General features: G+C 47.8%; 1 protein-coding gene across 4 annotated transcripts in view; it reads right to left on the bottom strand.

Annotated features, from left to right (window-relative positions):
• The window catches only part of fars2 (phenylalanyl-tRNA synthetase 2, mitochondrial), a 63,991-nt gene that overhangs the window by 28,257 nt on the left and 14,319 nt on the right, over window positions 1–21,415 (bottom strand). For 3 of the 4 annotated variants that reach the window (XM_028005258.1, XM_028005257.1, XM_028005260.1), the window contains exons 3-8: window positions 21,022–21,344; window positions 20,189–20,275; window positions 19,791–19,850; window positions 19,554–19,722; window positions 19,324–19,486; window positions 19,119–19,250 (exon numbers count right to left, since the gene is read on the bottom strand). In XM_028005258.1, the coding sequence (XP_027861059.1) occupies window positions 19,119–19,250; window positions 19,324–19,486; window positions 19,554–19,722; window positions 19,791–19,850; window positions 20,189–20,275; window positions 21,022–21,326 (916 nt within the window). In that variant the 5' untranslated portion in view covers window positions 21,327–21,344. The remainder of the gene's footprint in view (window positions 1–19,118; window positions 19,251–19,323; window positions 19,487–19,553; window positions 19,723–19,790; window positions 19,851–20,188; window positions 20,276–21,021; window positions 21,345–21,415) is intronic. The other variant, XM_028005259.1, reaches the window with a different exon arrangement.

The raw sequence follows: 21,415 nt of genomic DNA, 5'->3' as shown, positions 1-21,415 counted from the left end.
AATGTTTAGCTTAGCTTTTTCTTTTGTAAAGCGCTAATTTACTTTATTGTTTTGTAAAATTTATCTTGAATAAAGTTTGATGTTTTTATTATTAACTGTTAGCAATTCTTCAAGTAGCCAGACGTTTATATTCATGCTTTTGTTTTGAAGGGGCTAAAGATGCAGCAGTTCTGTTTCTGTTCTCTTGTTTTCTGTTGTTTCCATCAGTAACTTCAGTTAAAACAAGAAAAACTGCAACAAAATAAAACAGAATGAGGACAAAAACATAAAAACATCTAAAGACGTTACATTAAATTACAACAGAGATGTGTAATTACAAACTTGGCCCACTTGAGGGCGACATACTATGCTGTATCAACACGGTTGAAGCTAAGTGTGTTAGCATTAGCTTCTGCTAAATGCTATGTTGATACAGCATCTTAGCTTTAGCGTAATTGATGTTTATTAGAGCCTTAAGGTTAGCACAGCTAATATTTTAGCTAGCGGTGGCGACCGCTAACGCTAACTATGAAAAACTGACATCGACCTTTAACTCGATGAGCGTCTGATGTCTCTAATCTGATCCCACATGATGAAGGTTTGTCCACTGAATCGGGTCAGAATCAGGGAATCTGAGCACAAATGTTTGTTTTCTACTTCATTAAAATACAAAATGTAAAGAAAACCTGATATTCTTACATTCCTACCAATGTCGCCAGAAGCCACTAGCAGGTTTGTAGCTCAGCTCAACCAGAATCAGAGGATCCTGTAATTATTTCACTATTTCCTGTCTGTGCAGCACCGGCTGCTGAAGCTTTGAGGAATGAGATTTGGTTCAGAAACATTTGGTGTGACAACATGTCTGCGCTCGGAAACATGAACTGCCCCAGAGGCGCCGGCGCGGCGCTCCATCAGCGTCCAGTAATGAATATGGATCACCATGGAAACAATATACGGGCGCAGCAGCGCCTCCTATCAGCCTCCTGCATTAGTTATGAGGTCAGCATAAATTATGCAGCGTGATTAGTAGCCAGGCAACACTCGGGTTTACCTCGGCGCCTATAGATCAGAGTGGAGGGAAAATCCTTCACCAGCTGCTCCTGTTGTCAGATGTTTCATAACGAAGGTTTGAAATGCGACGTTTTCTAAACTAGATGAAGTTCAGGTGTGACATTCAGGTAAAAACTGGATGTAGAGATGAAGCTGTTGACTCTGACAACGACAAAACATCAGAGTCTGTTTCACTTTAACATTTTACCGACATCAGTGAAGTTGGTAAAATTCACTAATGCTCTGTTCTATAACGTTCTATTCCTGGTTGGAACAGAGCGTGTACATCAGGAAGTTCTGCTTCTTATTTAAGAATCATTTATGGTGGCAGGAACGCAGATCGGTCACAATCATGAGCTACTCTGATCAGAAAATAGGTCAGCATGTCGGTTTTACTCTCAGTTTCAAGTGTTTAGCATCCAGAGGTGAGTGAGTGTTCATCAGCGCAGACAGAGGGTCTGAATAACGTAGTGTGAGATTAATTATTATAAATTATCGCTACTCTTAATTCTGGATACTTTAACTCCTCTGAATGAAGAACTAAAACATTTTAAGGACAAATAGGAGAAACAGACAAATAATATCAGTTTAATAAGTTTTATTTTGAAAATGATTGATTTGGAAAAGTGTTTCAGATGCTTAAAATTTAAATTATAAAAACACTTTTCATCTGTCCTACTTTTTCCTTCCAGCCTTTAAAATATCAGAACTTTCACATAAATTTATATTTTTGTCTTTCTGATGACATTATTATAAAATATTGATGATTTGATCAGTAACTTTAGATCTTTTATCATTTTTACTGTTTTTATTGTAAATTTAGATTTAACTACTTTTAATTTTTCTTGAGTAAAATGTTACATTTGCTCTGAAGCTTAACTTATAGTTTCTAATTTAATAACTTAAAGCTATAGAGCAGGACAACCTTCCCATCTGATCACATAGGTAGAAATATCAGATTAAACTACATTTTAGGTTATTATTCATTAATTTGTTAATAAATCTAGTAAAACACGCTTCCTGTGGCCGAGGTCTTAAAGATTTTCAGGTTTTATCTTTTGGAAACACATGGATGCTGATTTTATTCAGGTAAAGTGTAAATAAACTAAATGTTTAGTTTGATGTGGCAGCTGCTTGGAACAGTCTGGAGGAAGTACATTTCTCCCGTCATCACTTCCTGTATTCCTCTGTTTCCTCCTGCATGAGTGGGCGAACAAACACTTGACTCATGATTCCTGCTCCACAATATCAGATTTTAACGCAGATCCCACTCTGAATTACACGCTGATGAGTGTTCAGGTGGATGACGCACGCCTTCCTCCTCCTCCTGTTTCAGTCGCTTCGCTGCAGGTGAGCGCGCCGCAGAGATCAGCTGGATTACAGCCGGATTACCGGCAAAAGGTCAGGATTTGGCGAGGAGAGGCGCCGTCACTGCTTAGCGTCCTGATCCAGTGTTTAGTGGAGGTTGAGACCCACCGCTGCTAATCAACGGTCCCTGAACGCCTCCTGAGATTACGGGACGACTAACGAGGCGGAGAGGTTTCACAGAGGAGCAGAGGAAAATGCTGCGGCGCGTAAAATGAACCAAACTCTGAAACATCAGAACTGCTCCAGATTAAAGATTATCTCACATTAAAATATTCTGGGAATAATCTCACAGCATTCCAGACAAAACAAGATGGCTGCCGGGCAAAACCAGCAAATAAAATAAAGACACAGCTGGGAGAAACAACAAGAGCTTAATATCATTAGCTAAAAATGCTAACAAGACCATCAGATTAAAGAACTGTGTTTTTGTAATATCTGTTTTCTGATTTGGTGAAATAGAAAATATCAAACTTTTTAACTTGTTTGCTGTAAATTTATCAGCTGGTTTTGGTTTAAAATAGTTAAAACAAACTTAATACAACTCTGCTTTTCAAAAACAAAATAATTTAGTTTGTTTCTCCTGTAAAGTTAAAATCAGCAGCTATAAAAATACTAGTGTGATGTAAGCTAATTACAAACGATGCTAATGCTAGCAGCTATGCTACACACAGAGAGTAGCTTAGCAACGATGAACCATCTTGGTTTTAGGGCCCCAAAAAGCTTTTGGCCGGCCCTGCTGAAGGCAAAACTAAAAGCAATCATAAAAAATGTAAAACAGTATTCGATAAAAACCTGTAAAAAGTTTAAACCCTGACAGATGAAACATGAGCGACCAACCTTCGAATTCTGTTGGCGTAGCAGAAAAAAGTGACTGAAAGGACGTTATCAAAAACAAAAACTAATATTTCCAACTGTTCATGATTCGCTTCGACTCTTAGAGGATTAACAGAAACTTTCTGCTCCAAAGAGTAAAAATCTTCAGAAACATAAACGCTCAGATTCCCGTCCAGCTTCCAGACTGGAAACCATCCAGGAGAAACCAGTTTAACCCCGAGGAACGCTCTGGGCCAATCAATCAACAGCGCCACCTGCTTTCCTTCAGCTCTTCATCCCCGTTCTTCTACCAGGACAGTTTGACCCTCGTTTGACCCTCGTTTGACCCTCCAGCTCAGAGTTTTGATTCTAACTTTTTACCAAACCTGAGACGATTCTGCAGCCAACAGATGGAGGGAAATCCCCTGAACTCCAACACCTGGACACAAACGCTGAGGAGAGCCGTCGACACGCAGCGTGTGTGTGTCTGGGTGTCTGTGTGTGTGTGTCTGCCTGGGTGTGTGTGTGTCTGCCTCTCCATCTGTCCACCTCCAGCACAGACAGGTGAAGCAGAACCTGCTGATGTCTCTATGCAGGTAAATATGGATCATCTGTTGTTGTTTTAATGAGAACATTTGACATGAATCTGACGTGGAAACAGAAAATAATCGGTTTGTCTCCTCCAGTCGTGTCTTCCTGAAATGATTAATGAGATTCTGCTCCATGTTTTTATTCCTGGAAACCTTTCAGAGTTTAGTTTGTTGAACTGATTCTGCTGGTTTTCCGGCCGTTATCTCCACACCTGTCCTGTTCGCTGCTGAGAACATAACGGACTCAGATCTTCATCGGTCTGTTCGCTCTTCTATCCTCCTCAGTGTTTGTTCACATTTCCTCCTGGATTTCCTCTTGGACGTTATTTAAGTTTTAATTTCCAAACTTAAACCTTTTAGAGACTTTGGTCCAACTTTCAGCGTTCTTTGGGCCAGTCCCACAAACTTTTAATTTGTGTTCAAATACGAGTTCAGAGCTGATTGGATTTGTTTAAAAGTTCAAATTAAAATGTTCTGCTGTGTCCCGGAGAAACGAGCTCACATGTAATCTCGAAAAGTTATTCTGTGTTTGTTCTTCCAAACATGCTGCAATGAATTATGGGAAAACTTTGCACTACTCTGGTCTCACCTGTTCAAAGGACAAAAGCAAACTTATAAAGTTTATAAACTTTATAAACTCCACCATCTGCTCCACCTCCAGCTGCTGTGGTTCTGACCCAAACCAACCTGTTCCCCTCCTGGCCTGTGGGGGCGCTGCACCAAGAACCACTGAAGGAAACGACACAAAAACCTCTGAAGACACTGAGAGCAACTTCCTTCTTCACCAGATGGAAACAAGATGGAGGCGTCAGATTTTAGTGTTGGAGGATTTCTCTTTAGTCTTTGGCTGAAGACCAGGAGCCATTTCTGCTGCTAGCGCTAGGCTAGCATGTTAGCTTTGGTTGTATTTACCCAGAATGCCCTGCGCTGTAGTCCATGTCCTGCTTTTGGAGAACCAGAGGTCAGAGGTCGGTTTCAGTAGGTCGTTTTAAACGCAGCAGAGCTCGTTTCCTCCGATGTTCTGAACCCAAATCTTTCCAGCTGGAGAATTTTCCAAACTTTCAGTCGTAACGTGAACCTAAAGGAACCAGAACTCCTCGGTCCAAACGGTTTCCATCAGCAGGACGTTCTGGTCAGACGGGGATCTGAAGGTTCGGCTGTTATCGGGTCGAATCGGGTCAGATGGTGCCTCGTCGATCTGCTATCAGCAGAACTATCAGAAGGTTTCTCCCTAATCCATCTTTAATCCCACTTGGATTAAACTTTAACTGTTCAGCTCTCGTTCAGACACTTTAAATATTCCTGTTTTTTATTCAGGTTAACTTATCATTATCATGTCAAACCTTTAGATTTTAAATCTAAAAGGTTCCTGAGTCAGCTTCATGTCCTCTGGTGGAGACGTTTCAAAATAAATTCATCTTTCATCACAGAACTGAAATATTTAGAAAATTCAGCCTTTAGTTAGAGTCCATTTTAACCCGATCCACAGGCCAGAATCATCTCTGTGGCGCCGCCCTGGTGGTGACAGTCTGAACAGGAAATGTCCAGCATGTGTGTGATCTGCAGTTAACTAAACCACCTGATGGTACAAAGAAACGTCATAGATATTAATTATATCTACATTTAGAAATATTAACTTAATTAGTTTCAATTTGTAGCTGAAGTTTCTGTTCGGTCCAAACCAGGTCCGGATGTCCGGTCAACATGATGAGGTCGTATTTGATGATATGTCAGAAATATTTTATTCTTTTGTTTACTGAGAGTTTTTATGAATTTGAGTTTCAGGATTCAGTAAAAATCTGGAGATCTTTACCGGACCGGACCGGACCGGGCCGGGCCGGATCACGAGGATTGTTTTACTGTAAACACATTACAGTCATGATTTTCATATTTTAATTGTCCAGCTGTTCCAGATGTTTTAAGCTCTTCCAGATGTTTTAAGCTCTCCCAGATGTCGGAGCGTCAGGCTCGGCGTTTTGACTTCGGGTCGGAGCAGAAACATGGAGTCGGTCATTAGGCTCGGTCCTCCATGTCTCCACTTCCTGTTTCACAGCAGCAGCAGAAGAACAGGCGTGACCTTCGTCTCCGCCGCCAGCCTGACACCGAACACGACCTCCGGCCGCTCCTCGCCCTCCTGATTAGCTTCCTCCTGTCGCTGCCTCGCCTGGACAGGTAGAACCGCCGCGTTCATCTCTGAAACATCTGTACGGATTTATTTAACGGGAAATTTTAATGTTTCATCCAGTTGCAGTGAAGCTCTGCTCAGCTGGATGAGCCATAAACGACGTAAACTTGTTATGATTCAGAGATGAAACTCGTAAAAATCTGGTTTAATAAAAACTATGAGCAGAAAATGTTGGTCAGCATTTTAGTTTTGTCCCATAAAAACAGAGAAAATGTGATTTCTGAGGGAAAGTGAGTCCAGATGTTCAGACTTTACCACTGTTAGGATGCCATTACTTCTTCATGGCCTAGTCCAATCACACGCTCTGCTTTTACTTTTTATTTAAATTTTTTAAAATGATTTTCATTTTTATATCAGTTTGAGTTTAGAAAACTAAACATAACAGAAAAGTTGATGAAAAAGGATGAATTATTTTATTATTTATCTGTTAAAAATGATAAAACAACCAGAATTTTCATAAGATTATATATTAAAACAAAAAGTGAGTTTGTGAATTAAAAGTTCAGTAAATTTATATTTATATTTTTTTCTATTAAAAGCTGTTTTTATGTCTAGTTCATACGTTTTCATATTTTATTGTATTTCATGCAGCTGAATTGTCAGATTTTCTTTCTACTATTTATTTTGTAATTTTGTATTTCAGTTTAAACGCCATGTTATCATTTTTAATATTTATTTATGTTATTTCTTCTTGTTGGCTTTTATATATTTCATGTTATTTTTAATGTTGCATTGTTTGTTGGGTTTTCTATTTTATTTTGTTTTTGTTAAATTTTTTGTCGTATTTTAATTTTACTCATCTGGCCGTTGTTTAATTTCTTTATGTTTTATTTTACATGTTTATATCATATTTCATTTATTTGTTGTATTTTGCCATGTTATGTTTTACACATTTTACTTTATAATTATTTTGTGTTTTTATTTTAACAGCTGTTTTTTTTCTGCTTCAGTTTTTAATTCTTAGTATTTATTTTAATTTTTTCTTGTTTCCCTAAATTTTTCTAAAATGACCAAAAGCATCAAACTGTTATCAGTATTTAATTTCTATATTTATTGTTTTGCAACATATTTCTGTTATAATTGGCCTAATTAAAGTAAAAATGAGTTTCCAGCTGCATAATTGCTGCTGAACCAGTCAGTCGCATCGCTGCGGTAACCGGGGGTTACGCCACGGTAACCGCGGCATAACCGCGGTTACCGTGGGTCGGGAATGTCTCGTTATCCTGCTGCTTGACCGGGGAGCAACCTGGTCGTCATGGAGACGCAGAGCGAGACCCGAGAAGCTGTCAGTCCAAACAGGCGGAGAGGAAGAGGAGGAGGAGGAAGAGCAGACTCTGAGGCTCTGAACCGGACCGGAAGGTTCTGGTCCAAAAGTAGAAACCAATCAGAACCGTTCATCTACCCCACAGCATGATGCTGCCACCACCAGGTTTCATTTTGTACCAAACGGGCTGAATAATAACAGAGGAGAAGATGGACGCAACAGGAAACAGGAAGTAGAACTCTGGAAACAGGAAGTAAAACTCTGGAAACAGGAAGTAAAACTCTGGAAACAGGAAATGTTCAGCAGAGCAGTGTGAAGCGGCCTTTGACTAGACAAGGAAAACAGAGCAACTCGTCATGTTTCTGGGTTCATGGATTCTTCTTCAACTGTTTGTTGTGACTTTGACTAGGCCAGTCCAGGTTTGCCTTGTTTTCGGAGGTCGGCTGATTAAATGAACCTGTTTTAACGAAGCTGCCTGACTAACGGGTCGGAGGCGTTGGGAGTTGGTCCAGTTGGTCCTGTTGGTCCTGTTGGTCCGGTCGGTCCAGTCGGTCCTGCTGGTCCAGTCGGTCCTGCCGGTCCAGTCGGTCCTGCCGGTCCAGTTGGTCCTGCTGGTCCGGTCGGTCCAGTTGGTCCTGCTGGTCCAGTCGGTCCAGTTGGTCCTGCTGGTCCAGTCGGTCCTGCCGGTCCGGTCGGTCCAGTCGGTCCTGCTGGTCCTGCTGGTCCGGTCGGTCCAGTTGGTCCTGCTGGTCCAGTCGGTCCTGCTGGTCCGGTCGGTCCAGTTGGTCCTGCTGGTCCAGTCGGTCCTGCCGGTCCAGTCGGTCCTGCCGGTCCAGTCGGTCCAGTTGGTCCTGCTGGTCCAGTCGGTCCTGCTGGTCCAGTCGGTCCAGTCGGTCCAGTCGGTCCTGCTGGTCCAGTTGGTCCTGCTGGTCCAGTCGGTCCAGTCGGTCCTGCAGGTCCAGCCGGTCCAATCGGTCCTGCTGGTCCAGTCGGTCCAGTCGGTCCTGCTGGTTCAGTTGGTCCAGTCGGTCCTGCTGGTCCAGTCGGTCCAGTCGGTCCTGCTGGTCCAGTCGGTCCTGCTGGTCCAGTTGGTCCAGTCGGTCCTGCAGGTCCAGTCGGTCCAATCGGTCCTGCTGGTTCAGTTGGTCCAGTCGGTCCTGCTGGTCCAGTCGGTCCAGTCGGTCCTGCTGGTCCAGTTGGTCCTGCTGGTCCAGTCGGTCCAGTCGGTCCAGTCGGTCCTGCAGGTCCAGTCGGTCCAGTCGGTCCTGCTGGTCCAGTCGGTCCAGTCGGTCCTGCTGGTTCAGTTGGTCCAGTCGGTCCTGCTGGTCCAGTCGGTCCAGTCGGTCCTGCTGGTCCAGTCGGTCCTGCTGGTCCAGTTGGTCCAGTCGGTCCAGTCGGTCCTGCTGGTCCAGTTGGTCCTGCTGGTCCAGTCGGTCCAGTCGGTCCTGCAGGTCCAGTCGGTCCAATCGGTCCTGCTGGTCCAGTCGGTCCAGTTGGTCCTGCTGGTCCAGTCGGTCCAGTTGGTCCTGCTGGTCCAGTTGGTCCAGTCGGTCCTGCTGGTCCAGTCGGTCCTGCTGGTCCAGTCGGTCCTCTGCTCTCCGCCGGTTCGTCTCTGGAGCTGCAGGAAGCAGCAGCAGCTGTGCGGCGCTGAGCTGCTGACTCAGCCTGACGGAGGAAGAGGAGCGCAGATGGAGACGATGAAGACAAACATGTCAGCTGTGGGACGCGCGTCACCGCGGGGAGGATGAAGGTGACATCACAGCATCATCTTCGTCACGCAGTGTCCAGCCAAACTGAGTCAACAGGATGAAACGGCCGACTCATCAGTCAGCAGCTGCCCCGTTACCACGGCGACACGTCAGCTGCTCCAGCTACAGGACGATAACGTAACCGATGACTTAGAGAGGAGGAGGATTAATAAAAACCGTCAAGAGGAAACAACAGAACCTTAACGGGACGGCTTCCCTTCATCAGCAGAACCTGACGCTACGTTAGCGCTAGCATCATCAGCAACTACTGCTGCCCAACAACCTGAGGAGGGTCAAAGGTCACCTCCTTCCAGGAAAACGACTCAGAGGATCAGCTCCTGACTAATCAAACCTCAGCAGGTCAAAGGTCATGACTGGACAATGGGAACATGGCTGCGCCACTCGGCCCGACGTTGGAACATTTTAGAACAGTTAAGAAAAACAATGAGCAGGTCAGCCGGGCCACAAGGTGGCACTGTGACACCGACAGAACCAAAGCTATTATCATGAATATTTAATTATTATTGTTTATCAACAAAAAGTTTCATGTTTCTCTTTTTCTCTCTGCAGTTGTAGAAGCAGAAGAATCGGATCAGAACCGTTCTGTTGGATCTGCTGTGAGGATGTTTCTGATTTCTGTCAGATCTTCCACAGCCAGAACCAGAACCACCAGAACCAGAGCCACCAGCACCAGAACCAGAACCACCAGAACCAGAGCCACCAGAACCAGAACCACCAGCACCAGAGCCACCAGGACCAGAGCCACCAGCACCAGAGCCACCAGCACCAGAACCACCAGCACCAGAACCACCAGCAGAACCAGAACCAGCGCAGCAGCTCATGTTTTCCTCCGCTGCTCCCGGTCCGGGTCGCAGCAGGACAGATCGGTTTGGAGCAAACATCCGGGGAAACGGCAGGGATTTGTCCCGGAGTGACTCGTCACCGTGTCGGTTCTGATCCAGATCCAGCGGCTTCCAGCGGGATGAAACTTTGCTCTGCAGCAGCAGAAGCAATAAAATCTGACTCAGCGTCTGAAATATGGATTTACAGGAAGAATCAGGCTGAGCTGCTGCAGTTCAAGTGTTTTCTAATAAAGGCAGAAATGAAAGTGAAATAAATCCTTTGATCTGTTTTTATTGCTCTGCAGACCGAGGCGCACGCTGCGCCGTGACTGACTGCGGTCAGCAGCCACTCGGATCTATTTTTATCTGCAGAGTATTTTTAGCAGCAGCAGAAGGTCTGAGTCTCTGCAGCGTCGGAACCAGTACCGCTCGGCCTCCTTCACGCCAAACATGCAGAAAACTTTCAGATCAGTTATCTGGTTATCAGTGAAGAACGTCACATTTTCTCAGATTCATGTTAAAAACCTCAGAGGAATAAAACGATGCGGAGGAAAAGGTTAAAAATGGAGAAGATGGGCGTGCCGTGGTGGCGTAGCGGTTAGCGCGACCCGTATTTGGAGACCTTGAGTCCTCGACACGGCCGTCGCGGGTTCGACTCCCTGACCCGACGACATTTGCCGCATGTCTTCCCCCGTTTCCTGTCAGCCTGCTGTCATATCAGGGACACTAGAGCCACAAAAATAACCCTGGAGGGGTAAAAAAAACAAAAGAATGGAGAAGTTGCCCCATCATTTATTATTACATAAACTACAGATGAATCAAGTTCATGTTCTGCAGAACTTTACCGTGATCCTGACCCAAGCAGGCTGAACTTTAAATCAATGTCCATCCACCCATCCATCTTCTTCCACTTATCCGGGGTCGGGTCGCGGGGGTAGCAACTTCAGAAGGGAGGCCCAGACTTCCCTCTCCCCAGCCACTTCTTCCAGCTCTTCCGGAGGAATCCCGAGGCGTTCCCAGGCCAGCCGAGAGACATAGTCTCTCCAGCGTGTCCTGGGTCTTCCCCGGGGCCTCCTCCCGGTGGGACGTGCCCCGAACACCTCACCAGGGAGGCGTCCAGGAGGCATCCTGACCAGATGCCCAAGCCACCTCAACTGGCTCCTCTCGATGTGAAGGAGCAGCGGCTCTACTCTGAGTCCCTCCCGGATGACTGAGCTTCTCACCCTATCTCTAAGGGAGAGCCCAGCCACCCTACGGAGAAAACCCATTTCGGCCGCTTGTATCCGCGATCTCGTTCTTTCGGTCATGACCCAAAGCTCATGACCATAGATGAGGGTGGGAACGTAGATCGACCGGTAAATCGAGAGCTTCGCTTTTTGGCTCAGCTCTCTCTTCACCACGACGGACCGGTACAGCGCCCGCTTGACAGCAGACGCTGCGCCAATCCGCCTGTCGATCTCCCGCTCCCTTCTTCCCCCATTCGTGAACAAGATCCCGAGATACTTAAACTCCTCCACTTGGGGCAGGACACCCCCCCTGACCCGGAGAAGGCACTCTACCCTTTTCCGGCTCAAGACCATGGCCTCGGATTTGGAGGCACTGATCCCCATCCCGGCCGCTTCACACTCGGCTGCGAGCCGCTCCAGCGAGAGCTGCAGATCGCGATCTGATGAAGCCAAAAGGACCACATCGTCTGCGAAAAGCAGAGACGAGATCCTAAGGCCACCAAATCGGATCCCCTCAACACCTTGGCTGCGCCTAGAAATTCTGTCCATGAAAGTAATGAACAGAATCGGTGACAAAGGGCAGCCCTGGCGGAGTCCAACTCTCACCGGGAACGAGCCCGACTTACTGCCGGCAATGCGGACCAGACTCTGACATTGGTCATACAGGGACCTGACAGCCCGTATCAAAGGGCCCGGTACCCCATACTCCCGGAGAACCCCCCACAGGGCTCCCCGAGGGACACGGTCGAACGCCTTCTCCAAGTCCACAAAACACATGTAGACTGGTTGGGCGAACTCCCATGCACCCTCCAGGACCCTGCCGAGGGTGTAGAGCTGGTCCCGTGTTCCACGACCAGGACGAAAACCACACTGCTCTTCCTGAATCCGAGGTTCGACTATCCGATGGACCCTCCTCTCCAGGACCCCTGAATAGACCTTGCCAGGGAGGCTTAAGAGTGTGACCCCTCTATAATTGGAGCACACCCTCCGGTCCCCCTTTTTGAACAGGGGGACCACCACCCCGGTCTGCCAGTCCAGGGGAACTGCCCCCGATGTCAATGCGATATTGCAGAGTCGCGTCAGCCAACACAACCCTACAACATCCAGAGCCTTAAGGAACTCCGGGCGGATCTCATCCACCCCCGGGGCCTTGCCACCGAGGAGCTTTTTAACCACCTCGGCGACCTCGCCCCCAGAGATTGGAGAGCCCAACCCAGAGTCCCCAGGCTCAGCTTCTTCCATAGAAGGCATGTTGGTGGGATTGAGGAGGTCTTCGAAGTACTCTGCCCACCGGCCCACAACGTCCTGAGTAGAGGTCAGCAGCACACCATCCCCACTATAAACAGTGTTGGTGCTGCACCGCTTCCCCCCCGAGACGCCGGATGGTGGACCAGAATCGCTTCGAAGCCGTACGGAAGTCTTTCTCCATGGCCTCTCCAAACTCCTCCCACGCCCGAGTTTTTGCCTCAGCAACCACCCGAGCCGCATGCCGCTTCGCCTGCCGGTACCCATCAGCTGCTTCCGGAGTCCCACAGGCCAAAAAGGCCCGGTAGGACTCTTTCTTCAGCCTGACGGCATCCCTCACCAAAGGTGTCCACCAATGGGTTCGAGGGTTGCCGCCGCGACAGGCACCGACAACCTTGCGGCCACAGCTCCGATCGGCCGCCTCGACAATGGAGGCACAGAACATAGTCCACTCAGACTCCATGTCCCCCACCTCCCCCGGTACGTGTTCAAAGTTTTACCGGAGATGGGAGTTAAAGCTCCGTCTCACAGGGGATTCCGCCAGACGTTCCCAGCAGACCCTCACAACACGTTTGGGCCTGCCAGGTCTGGCTGGCTTTCTCCCCCACCACCGGATCCAACTCACCACCAGGTAGTGGTCAGTGGACAGCTCCGCACCTCTCTTCACCCGAGTGTCCAAGACATACGGCCGCAGATCCGATGAAACGACGACAAAGTCGATCATCGAACTGCGGCCTAGGGTGTCCTGGTGCCAAGTGTACATATGGACACCCTTATGCTTGAACATGGTGTTCGTTATGGACAATCCATGGCGAGCACAGAAGTTCAGCAACAGAACACCATTCGAGTTCAGATCGGGGGGGCCGTTCCTCCCAACCACGCCCCTCCAGGTCTCACTGTCGTTGCCCACGTGAGCGTTGATGTCCCCCAGCAGAACAAGGGAGTCCCCAGGAGGAGCACTCTCCAGTACCCCCTCTAAGGACTCCAAAAAGGGTGGGTAATCTGAACTGTCGTTCGGCCCGTAAGCACAAACGACAGTCAGAACCCGTCCCCCCACCCGTAGGCGGAGGGATGCTACCCTCTCGTTCACCGGAGTAAACCCCAACGTACAAGGGCCGAGATGGGGAGCAACAAGTATGCCCACTCCTGCCCGACGCCTCTCACCTTGGGCAACTCCAGAGTGGAAGTATGTCCAGCCCCTCTCAAGGAGGCTGGTTCCAGAACCAGAGCCATGTGTCGAGGTGAGACCGACTATTTCTAGCCGGAACCTCTCGATCTCACACACTAGCTCTGGTGTGTGAGGTCGAGAGGTTCCGGCTCACACCGGAGCCGGAGCTAGTGTGTAAATCAATGTTTTGGTTGTAAAAACAGAGAATGATCCTGCAGAGGAAAAATAACTGAACCAAACATAAACATTAATTAGCAGATAAACTGTCTGATCTGGACATGAAGGAGATTTTTTATGTTTCTGTGGAAATTAGGACAGTTTTTCTACATTTTTAAATTCTGCAATATAAAACTGCCTCAATGCTGCCCTCTTTGGGTAGATCCGTGGTACTGCAGTTACATTTTCCTATTGGTGCCAAGGGTTGACGTCGACGTCACAGCGCTCCCTGGTGGCGAGTCGGGATGTCAAAGCGAGAGTTGATGGATTACGTTAAAAAAGATGATAGTTGCTTTAGTGAAGAAAAGTTGCCAGATTCGTTGGTAGATTTGTTGCCAGATTTGTTTCTCGTCTCTTTTTTTAGCAGAAAGTCACTTTGGGTCTGAAAAGCCGTTAAAATCTAAGTCGGGAACAGAGTTTTCTCTCCTCTCATCTCCACTTTTAGCCACGCTAATCGTAAAAAGTTACGTTTTCTAGAAGTTTGGTGTGAAAGCCAGAAATCCCTCCTGCGTAGCGAGCCGTGGCCCTCAGCACCACTCCTCCTCTGCCTCGCTGTGAGGGAAACCCTCGGCGACGGCAGACTGACTCATGTCTTCCTCCTCCTCTGACTGGCTCGGTGTCTGGGAGGATCCCCCCGTCTAACGTAGATCTAAGCGACCTTTGACCTCCCTCAGGTTTCACAGCATTATTATTCAGAGTCTCTATCTGCTCCTCTTCCTCTGCTTGTTATGGAGGAAGCAGAGCAGGCTGAGATGGATCGCTGCACAAACAAATGTTTGTTCTGCCCTCCGCAAACCCCAGAGACACACACACACACACACACACACACACACACACAGAGAGACACACACACACACCCCGACACACACACACAGAGACACACTAACAGAAATGTCTCCCCACCGCCTGGTGTGTGAGCAGAGAGGAAGAAAGAAGAGTTTTATTCTCTGGGTTTGGATCTGGAGTACTGGGATGGATGGATGGATGGATGGATGGATCAGGGTGTTGGGGTCAAAGGTCAAGAGCAGAAGGCGCTTCTTTACAAGCCAAAAACATAACAGAGGTCAAAGGTCACCATTTGGCTCCTCCCTCCATCCTGATGGTGGAGGAGGAAAAACAGAGGGGAAGAGGTTTAATGGAGGAAGGATGGAGGGATGGAAGGAGGTAATGAGGGGTGGGGGGTTCACATGACTTAATCAGAGGGGGGGGGGGGCAGCGCCACCTGAACCCAACAGTCCCAGAGGAACCAAAGAGCCTGTTAATGTCTGCAACACGACTTTAATCAGACTGAACGTCACACACACATTAACCCCCATCCTGTGTGTGTGTGTGTGTGTGTGTTAATGTGCGTGCGTGTGTGTGGGGGGGTGTGTGTGTGTGTCTGGCGGTGAAATCCAGTCATTACTGCCAAGTCCCACATGCTGCCCAACAACACCAGAGGGAGAAACCCGCTTTATGGAGATTTATTGTCTAACACACACACTGTTAGACAATAAATCATATAAAATAAAGTATTTTTTATTAACACTAAATTATTTTAATTATGTGTATAAATACTAAATTATTTGTTTGAATATTCAGTTTTTTGTGTGAACACCAAAAAAAGCCTCATTCATTTTTTAATCAGTTTATATTTTCCTTATATTATTCAACATGTGACTTTATTTATTTACTGTAAAGTTTTTTGTTTTTTAAATCAGTTTCATGGAAAACTGGATTTTTTCTGATTCAAACCTTCAGACGTTTTTCCGTCTGATGTCGTTTTTCTCTGATTATATTTTGGATTCGAGATGCGGGATGGAAAACCGCATCCCTCCGTCTCCTAGCAACCAGCACAGCTAAGCCTGTGTGCAATTTGGAGGTGTGTGTGCCAAGCAGCGCTGCTGTCAGATACATCAGCTCCAAACTGCGTTTTCTTCAGGATATTCTAGATTAACTTTACTTCTCGAAATTTGAATTTATGGTCACATTAAAAATCATCACACCCAACACTGCCACTAGGGGGCGCCAGCTGCACTGGCAGTGAACTGGTTTCCATCAACTGGTGATTAACTGGTAATGACACGAACACACAGGAAGCTGACTGGTGGCTTTATGGAGGAAAATCTTCCTTCTCAATCATCTTCAGTTGTGTTTTATTTAATATTAAATTATTTTTAATCCATTAGCGCGTTAACCTCTGACTCATCCCATAATACTCAGCAAACTTTCACCACCTTCATCACGCTCCTCCTCCTCCTCCTCCTCTCATTAACTCTCTCCCTCAGCGCGACAAGCCTGCGGCAACACATATGGCCGTCACGCTTCCCACCATTAAATAAAACACACACACACACACACCAGCCAACACCAACTGATACCCCTGTTTCTGCCTCTTGTGGAGATCGGGTCCTGCCACTCATTTAAGCCTCCTCTTCATCATCACCCCCACTACTCCTCTTCATCACATTAACTTCCTGCTCCCCTCGTCTTCACCACTTCTGCCTTATTGTCTCCTCTGTGCTGCAGAAAAGAAGTGTGTGTGTGTGTAGGGTGGATGGAGGAGGGGTGATGCTGGTTGGGGTTGGGATTGGTGTGGGATGGGGGGGTGAATGAGTGGTTTCCAAGGCAACGAGCCACATTGCCGCAGTGGATACGTATGGGAGGTGGAGAGGGTGAGGAGTGTTGAAAGAGTGAAAATGAGAACAGAGACGTGTGTGTGTGTGTGTGTGTGTGTGTGTGTGTGCAAACTGTCAGCAGAGTGACTTTAACTGGGTGTAATGGTTTTCCAGGCAGATTGTGAATGAGGACTGGGATGACTGGACTGTCCAGCTGAAACACACGTCAGATGAAAACCGTAACAAAGCCGCGATGATGAAACCGCAGGAAAAACACAAACGCTTCACAAAAACGCTGCACAACAGAAACAGTTCAAGGATAAACACAACAGCTCAGTAAAAGCAGCTGGACGCCGTCAGCTCACTTCCACTGCTCTGCTAATGTGCTAACAGCGGAGCTAATATTGTAGGTTAGCGCGTCAGCACCTTTGCTAACTTAGAAAACACTTAGCTTAGCTAAAGGTTCGCTGTCTCCAGCTAAGTGGAATTGTGGGAAATAAAGAAATTTGTCACGAGAAATGCTGTTAACATGCTAATAGTGCAGCTAATTTTTTAGATTAGCACTTTTTGTTGTTTTGCTAACTGTTAAAATGCATAGAGCACTTAGCTTCACCTAAATAACATTTTCTGGATACTTTCTATTTTTCTAAACTAAGTTGAATAAAGTTTGACATCTTCCACTAACTCCATCTTGGTGTTCAGCTTTAGCATTAGCATCCACCTAATTGTTTGTTGCTGTAGAGCTTTAGCGCTAGCATGACTGATGATTGTAATCAGTGCTAATTAGTGCAGCTAACTGTTTAGCTAGTGCTTCCACAGTTGCTTTGAGTTTAAATTGAATTTATTTATTTATTACAGAGAAAGTGCAAATAAATAATATTTTTTAATATGCCGACATTAGCCAGAATGCTATCAGGTTCTGATCATCTCAGTAAACTGATGGACAGTTCAAAGGTCACGCCTCAGAGCTGTAACATCTTCATAAACTTTTATTGAGCTGATTTTTTCCCATGATGCAGTTTCTGGTTGCACAGACAGGAGGAAGTTTAAACTGGAAACATCTGGAAGAGAAAACAAACATCTGAGAGAGAAAGAAGCCTGACAGTCACTGCTGAGGGAAAATCGATGTTTGCAAAGCAGCTGAGTGATGATCTCACCGAGACCAAACGGGACGTTCTGTTAGCAGATCCAGACTGCTGCAGCCGGGCGTCGGAGCGGGACTTGGGTAGGGACTCGGAGTGGGACTCGGAGTGGGACTTGGGTCAGGACTCGGAGCGGGACTTTGAGTTGGACTCGGGTCAGGACTCGGAGTGGACTCGGTGTTAGCTACGACTTGTCTTCATGAACAATGAGCTTACTGCTGCCTCAGCCTGATGGAGATCAACAGAACCTCCTCTAGTCCGGACCCGGCGACTTGTCAAACCCAGAAATTTACAAGTTTTTATCTTAAACGTTTTTGAGTTTTTTGGCAGCCATTTGCTTTTTACATCCACAATGGCCCTGATAAGCTGCTGGACGCACTAATCAGTTTGTTCCATTGGGTTTTATTTTGTTTTTCATGGTAATATTAACTTTTTTCACTTTTCATGCATCATTTTTCTTCTGAGAATCATTTTAAAACCGGAAAACTCTCCCAGACGTCCGGTCCGGTCCGGTCCGGTTCATGTCATTCAGTCCAAAGTCCACACTGAAACTCCTTCCTGTTTCTGGGTTTGGTTGAACTCGATGTGGACGTCTCAAAGAGGCGGACCCGGTCCGCTCCGAGTGGTTCCGTTCGCATTTAAACCCAGAGCATGCTGCTAGCTATAGAACGGCCATTAGCAGGCCGACAGCCCGCCTCCACACGGCGAAGCGTGTCAGTGGGAACAGAGCGGTGGTTTGATCCGACCGCTCCGCGTCTTTAAGAATGTTTTATTGATTAGAACAAGCAGCGCCGAGCGGAGCGGCCTTGTTCAAGGGCAAAGCAGCAAGTTTAGCACTTAGCCGCCTGACAGCGAGAGAGCAGGCGGAGGAAGAGACGGACCGGATACACCTGGACAGACGGACACCGAGCAGGGCGGGAGGGTCAGACAGGTAACGGGTCCAGGGAGGGACACCTGAGGGACAGGTGGACGACCTGAAGGGACGGCGGACCCAGAACCTTCTGGACATGTCTCATAACGGCCTGTCCATTAACAGGAGAAATAATCTAACATGGCGTTATTAAACTGAGATCCAAAGAATGTCCAACTGAGCAGAATAATTTAAAATAGGCACAAAATGTGATTGTGTATGAAAAACAATATTTTCAAATAAAAATATGATCCAGCTTTAGAGAAGCAGCCTGGCAAACCAACCTGTTGCATTTATCAGTTTGACACAACCATCATATTTTACAGTGTAGACCCCAACAACCAATCAGGTTCTGTCCATAGCGGAGAGCCACCAGGCTCTGGCTTGGTCCTCTCCTAGTTTTATTACTGAATGTGATCCAAACATTTTGAGTCAAAATAAAGATTTTGATCAGGAAACGGTTCAGTTCACAACGCAGAGAAAACAGAAGAACTGAACCTGAACGTGTTCACATTAATGACCTTCACTCACATTAATGACCTTCACTCACATTAATGACCTTCACTCACATTAATGACCTTCACGACCCAAATACTGTATGTAACAATACTGACCTGTACGGCCCTGGTGGTGAATTTTATTGACTAATGATGACCTTAACAACAATAATAATGACCTTAGTGACCTTAATGATGACCTTAGTGACCTTAATGATGAGGACCTAGTGGTGATCTTAACAGTCGGTACTGTGGATAAAGTTGGTTTTTGTTCTGACCCGACAGCAGCAGCTCCTGCTCCATCACGCCGCAGCCCAGCACCTCCATCCAGTCGCCCTGGAAACGCACCTCCATCTCAAAGGAGGGGTGGGTGAAGGGGAAGTGGCAGTCGATCCACCTGACCTCCACGTCTGAGGGGAGGAAGACGAGGGTGAGGACGCTGAAGAGGATCTTATCGGCCTGGTCCGGTCAGGCCGGTCTCACCTGGTCCAAACAGGTGTGTGACGAGTCGGGTCAGGGTGGTCTTCAGGTCGAACTCCACCAGCTTGACGGCCTCCAGGCTGTGGCTCTCCTGCTTCTGGGCGGTCCGGCGCCCGCCGCGCTCGAACAGGCTCAGCTCGTCCCCGCCGCGGACCCTGGAGAACAGCTGCAGAACACACAGTCAGAGGTTCTGCCGCGGCCCGGTCCGCTCAGCCGCACGGCGCCGTCAGAACCTCGTGGTCGGAGAAGAGTCGGACCCCCTCCATCTGGTGGAAGACCGGGTAGTGGCTGGCGTCAATCTCGTCCCGCCGGTACACGTCTCCGGCCAGCAGGAAGGCGTCCAGACCGGACCGGACCAGCTCCCTCTGGTGGGCCGAGGTGTGGGCCCGCAGCATGGTGGTTCTGGAGACAGCAGGACAAACGGGTCAGAACCAGTTAGGGTCAGCGTGGCACCGCAGGGACCAGCTCACCTGTTCAGGTAGTAGTTATCGCCTGGCTTCCTGCTGGGATGATCAGGAGGAATCAGCAGGCTGCAGAGAGAGAGGACCGGTTCTGGACTGGTTCTGGACTGGGTCTGGACTGGGTCTGGACTGGGTCTGGTCTGGGTCTGGACCGGGTCTGGTATGGGTCTGGACCGCTTCTGGACTGGGTCTGGACCCAGTTTCCCTCGTCCATCCTCTTTCCTCGACGTTCTTCCAATCAGCACCAACATCTAACCAGCTTCAGTCGATGTGGAGAACCAGAACCAGAACCAGACCCAGACCCAGAACCAGAACCAGAACCAGATCCAGACCCAGTCCAGACTCAGAACCAGGCCCAGACCCAGACCCAGGACCAGAACCAGTTGGTGCATCAGGAAGCTTCTGACCTGTCAAAGTTCTGCTGCACCGTCACCACTGGACTCAGGTTGTCGTGGACGGAGAACAGAGGGTTGCCCCAGCGACCGACGTAGGAGCTGCAGAGGAAACCAAGATGGAGGTGAGGAGGGAGAGGCCACAGCTATAAACCAGTCAGAACTGGAACCAAACCAGTACCGGGTCAGAACCCAAACTGAACCAGTCTAACGCCTGGAGATATCAATATATATCTGAGAGCAACGCTGGTAAAAACGTTAAAGGGTTAATAGAGGAGCCATGTTGGGACGACTTCCTGGGGGCGGAGCTTCAGAAACAGCAGGAGGTTTTAAAGAGACAGAGGCCCAATTTCACGATGATAAATCAGGAAGTCACATTTCTTTTAAGTCCTATTTTATATATGTAGCATTTTATAACAACCTGTGTCATTTTTAAGGGTTAACTAACCCTAACCCTCAGGAGTAGCTGAACCTGAACCAGACCCAGACCCAGAAACACACTGGTTCTGGTTCTGTATGGGATCAATAAACTCTATTTTATTTTTAACACAGTTTCCTGATTATACCTGGGAAACACGACACCGCCCCTTTAACATCTTCCTCTGGCTTTAGCGTGTCATCGGCCCAATCTGCAACAGTTTCAACTCAGTTTCCAGTCATTTTCATCGTCCTTCCAGAATTACATTTCTGAGGTCAGACACTGATGTTGGACCTGGCTGACCGCAAACTTTAGCTCGTTAGCTCGTTCTACCAAACCCGATTGTTCTAGTCTGTAAGGCGTTTATTGAAGCTTTTCCTCCAGACCTCTGGTCCGCCGGACAGCTGGACCTCCGTCCGTCGGGTCTCACCTGTAGAAGTGAGCTTTGATCCGCTCCTTGATGAGCCACAGCGGGTGGTACGGCTGGTTCTGCAGGTGGAAGCCCACCTTGGCCAGGATCTTCGGCGTGACGTTGGTGAAGTCGTCGCGGGGGTAGGAGTGGCCCAGCAGCTCGATGGAGTCCTGGCCAATCACAGGCTGCAGGGTGTGGCCCTCGGTGCCGAGCCGCCTGGACGGCGCCGGGCCGCCGCCGGGCCGGAACTCCGAGAGCAGGCAGCGGAGCAGAGGGCGGGTCCGGAGCCGGCCGCAGGGGAAGAACGAAGAACCCAACATCATGACGAGGCGTCCATGGAGCTGGAGAGGAACGGCAGACAGTCGTCAGGAATCCGTCCTCCATCAGAGCGACGAAGTCTGGAACCGGATCT

The sequence above is a fragment of the Xiphophorus couchianus genome, chromosome 21, assembly GCF_001444195.1.
Source record: "Xiphophorus couchianus chromosome 21, X_couchianus-1.0, whole genome shotgun sequence".
Classification (NCBI taxonomy): domain Eukaryota; kingdom Metazoa; phylum Chordata; class Actinopteri; order Cyprinodontiformes; family Poeciliidae; genus Xiphophorus; species Xiphophorus couchianus.
This window is presented reverse-complemented; position numbering and strand designations above follow the sequence as displayed.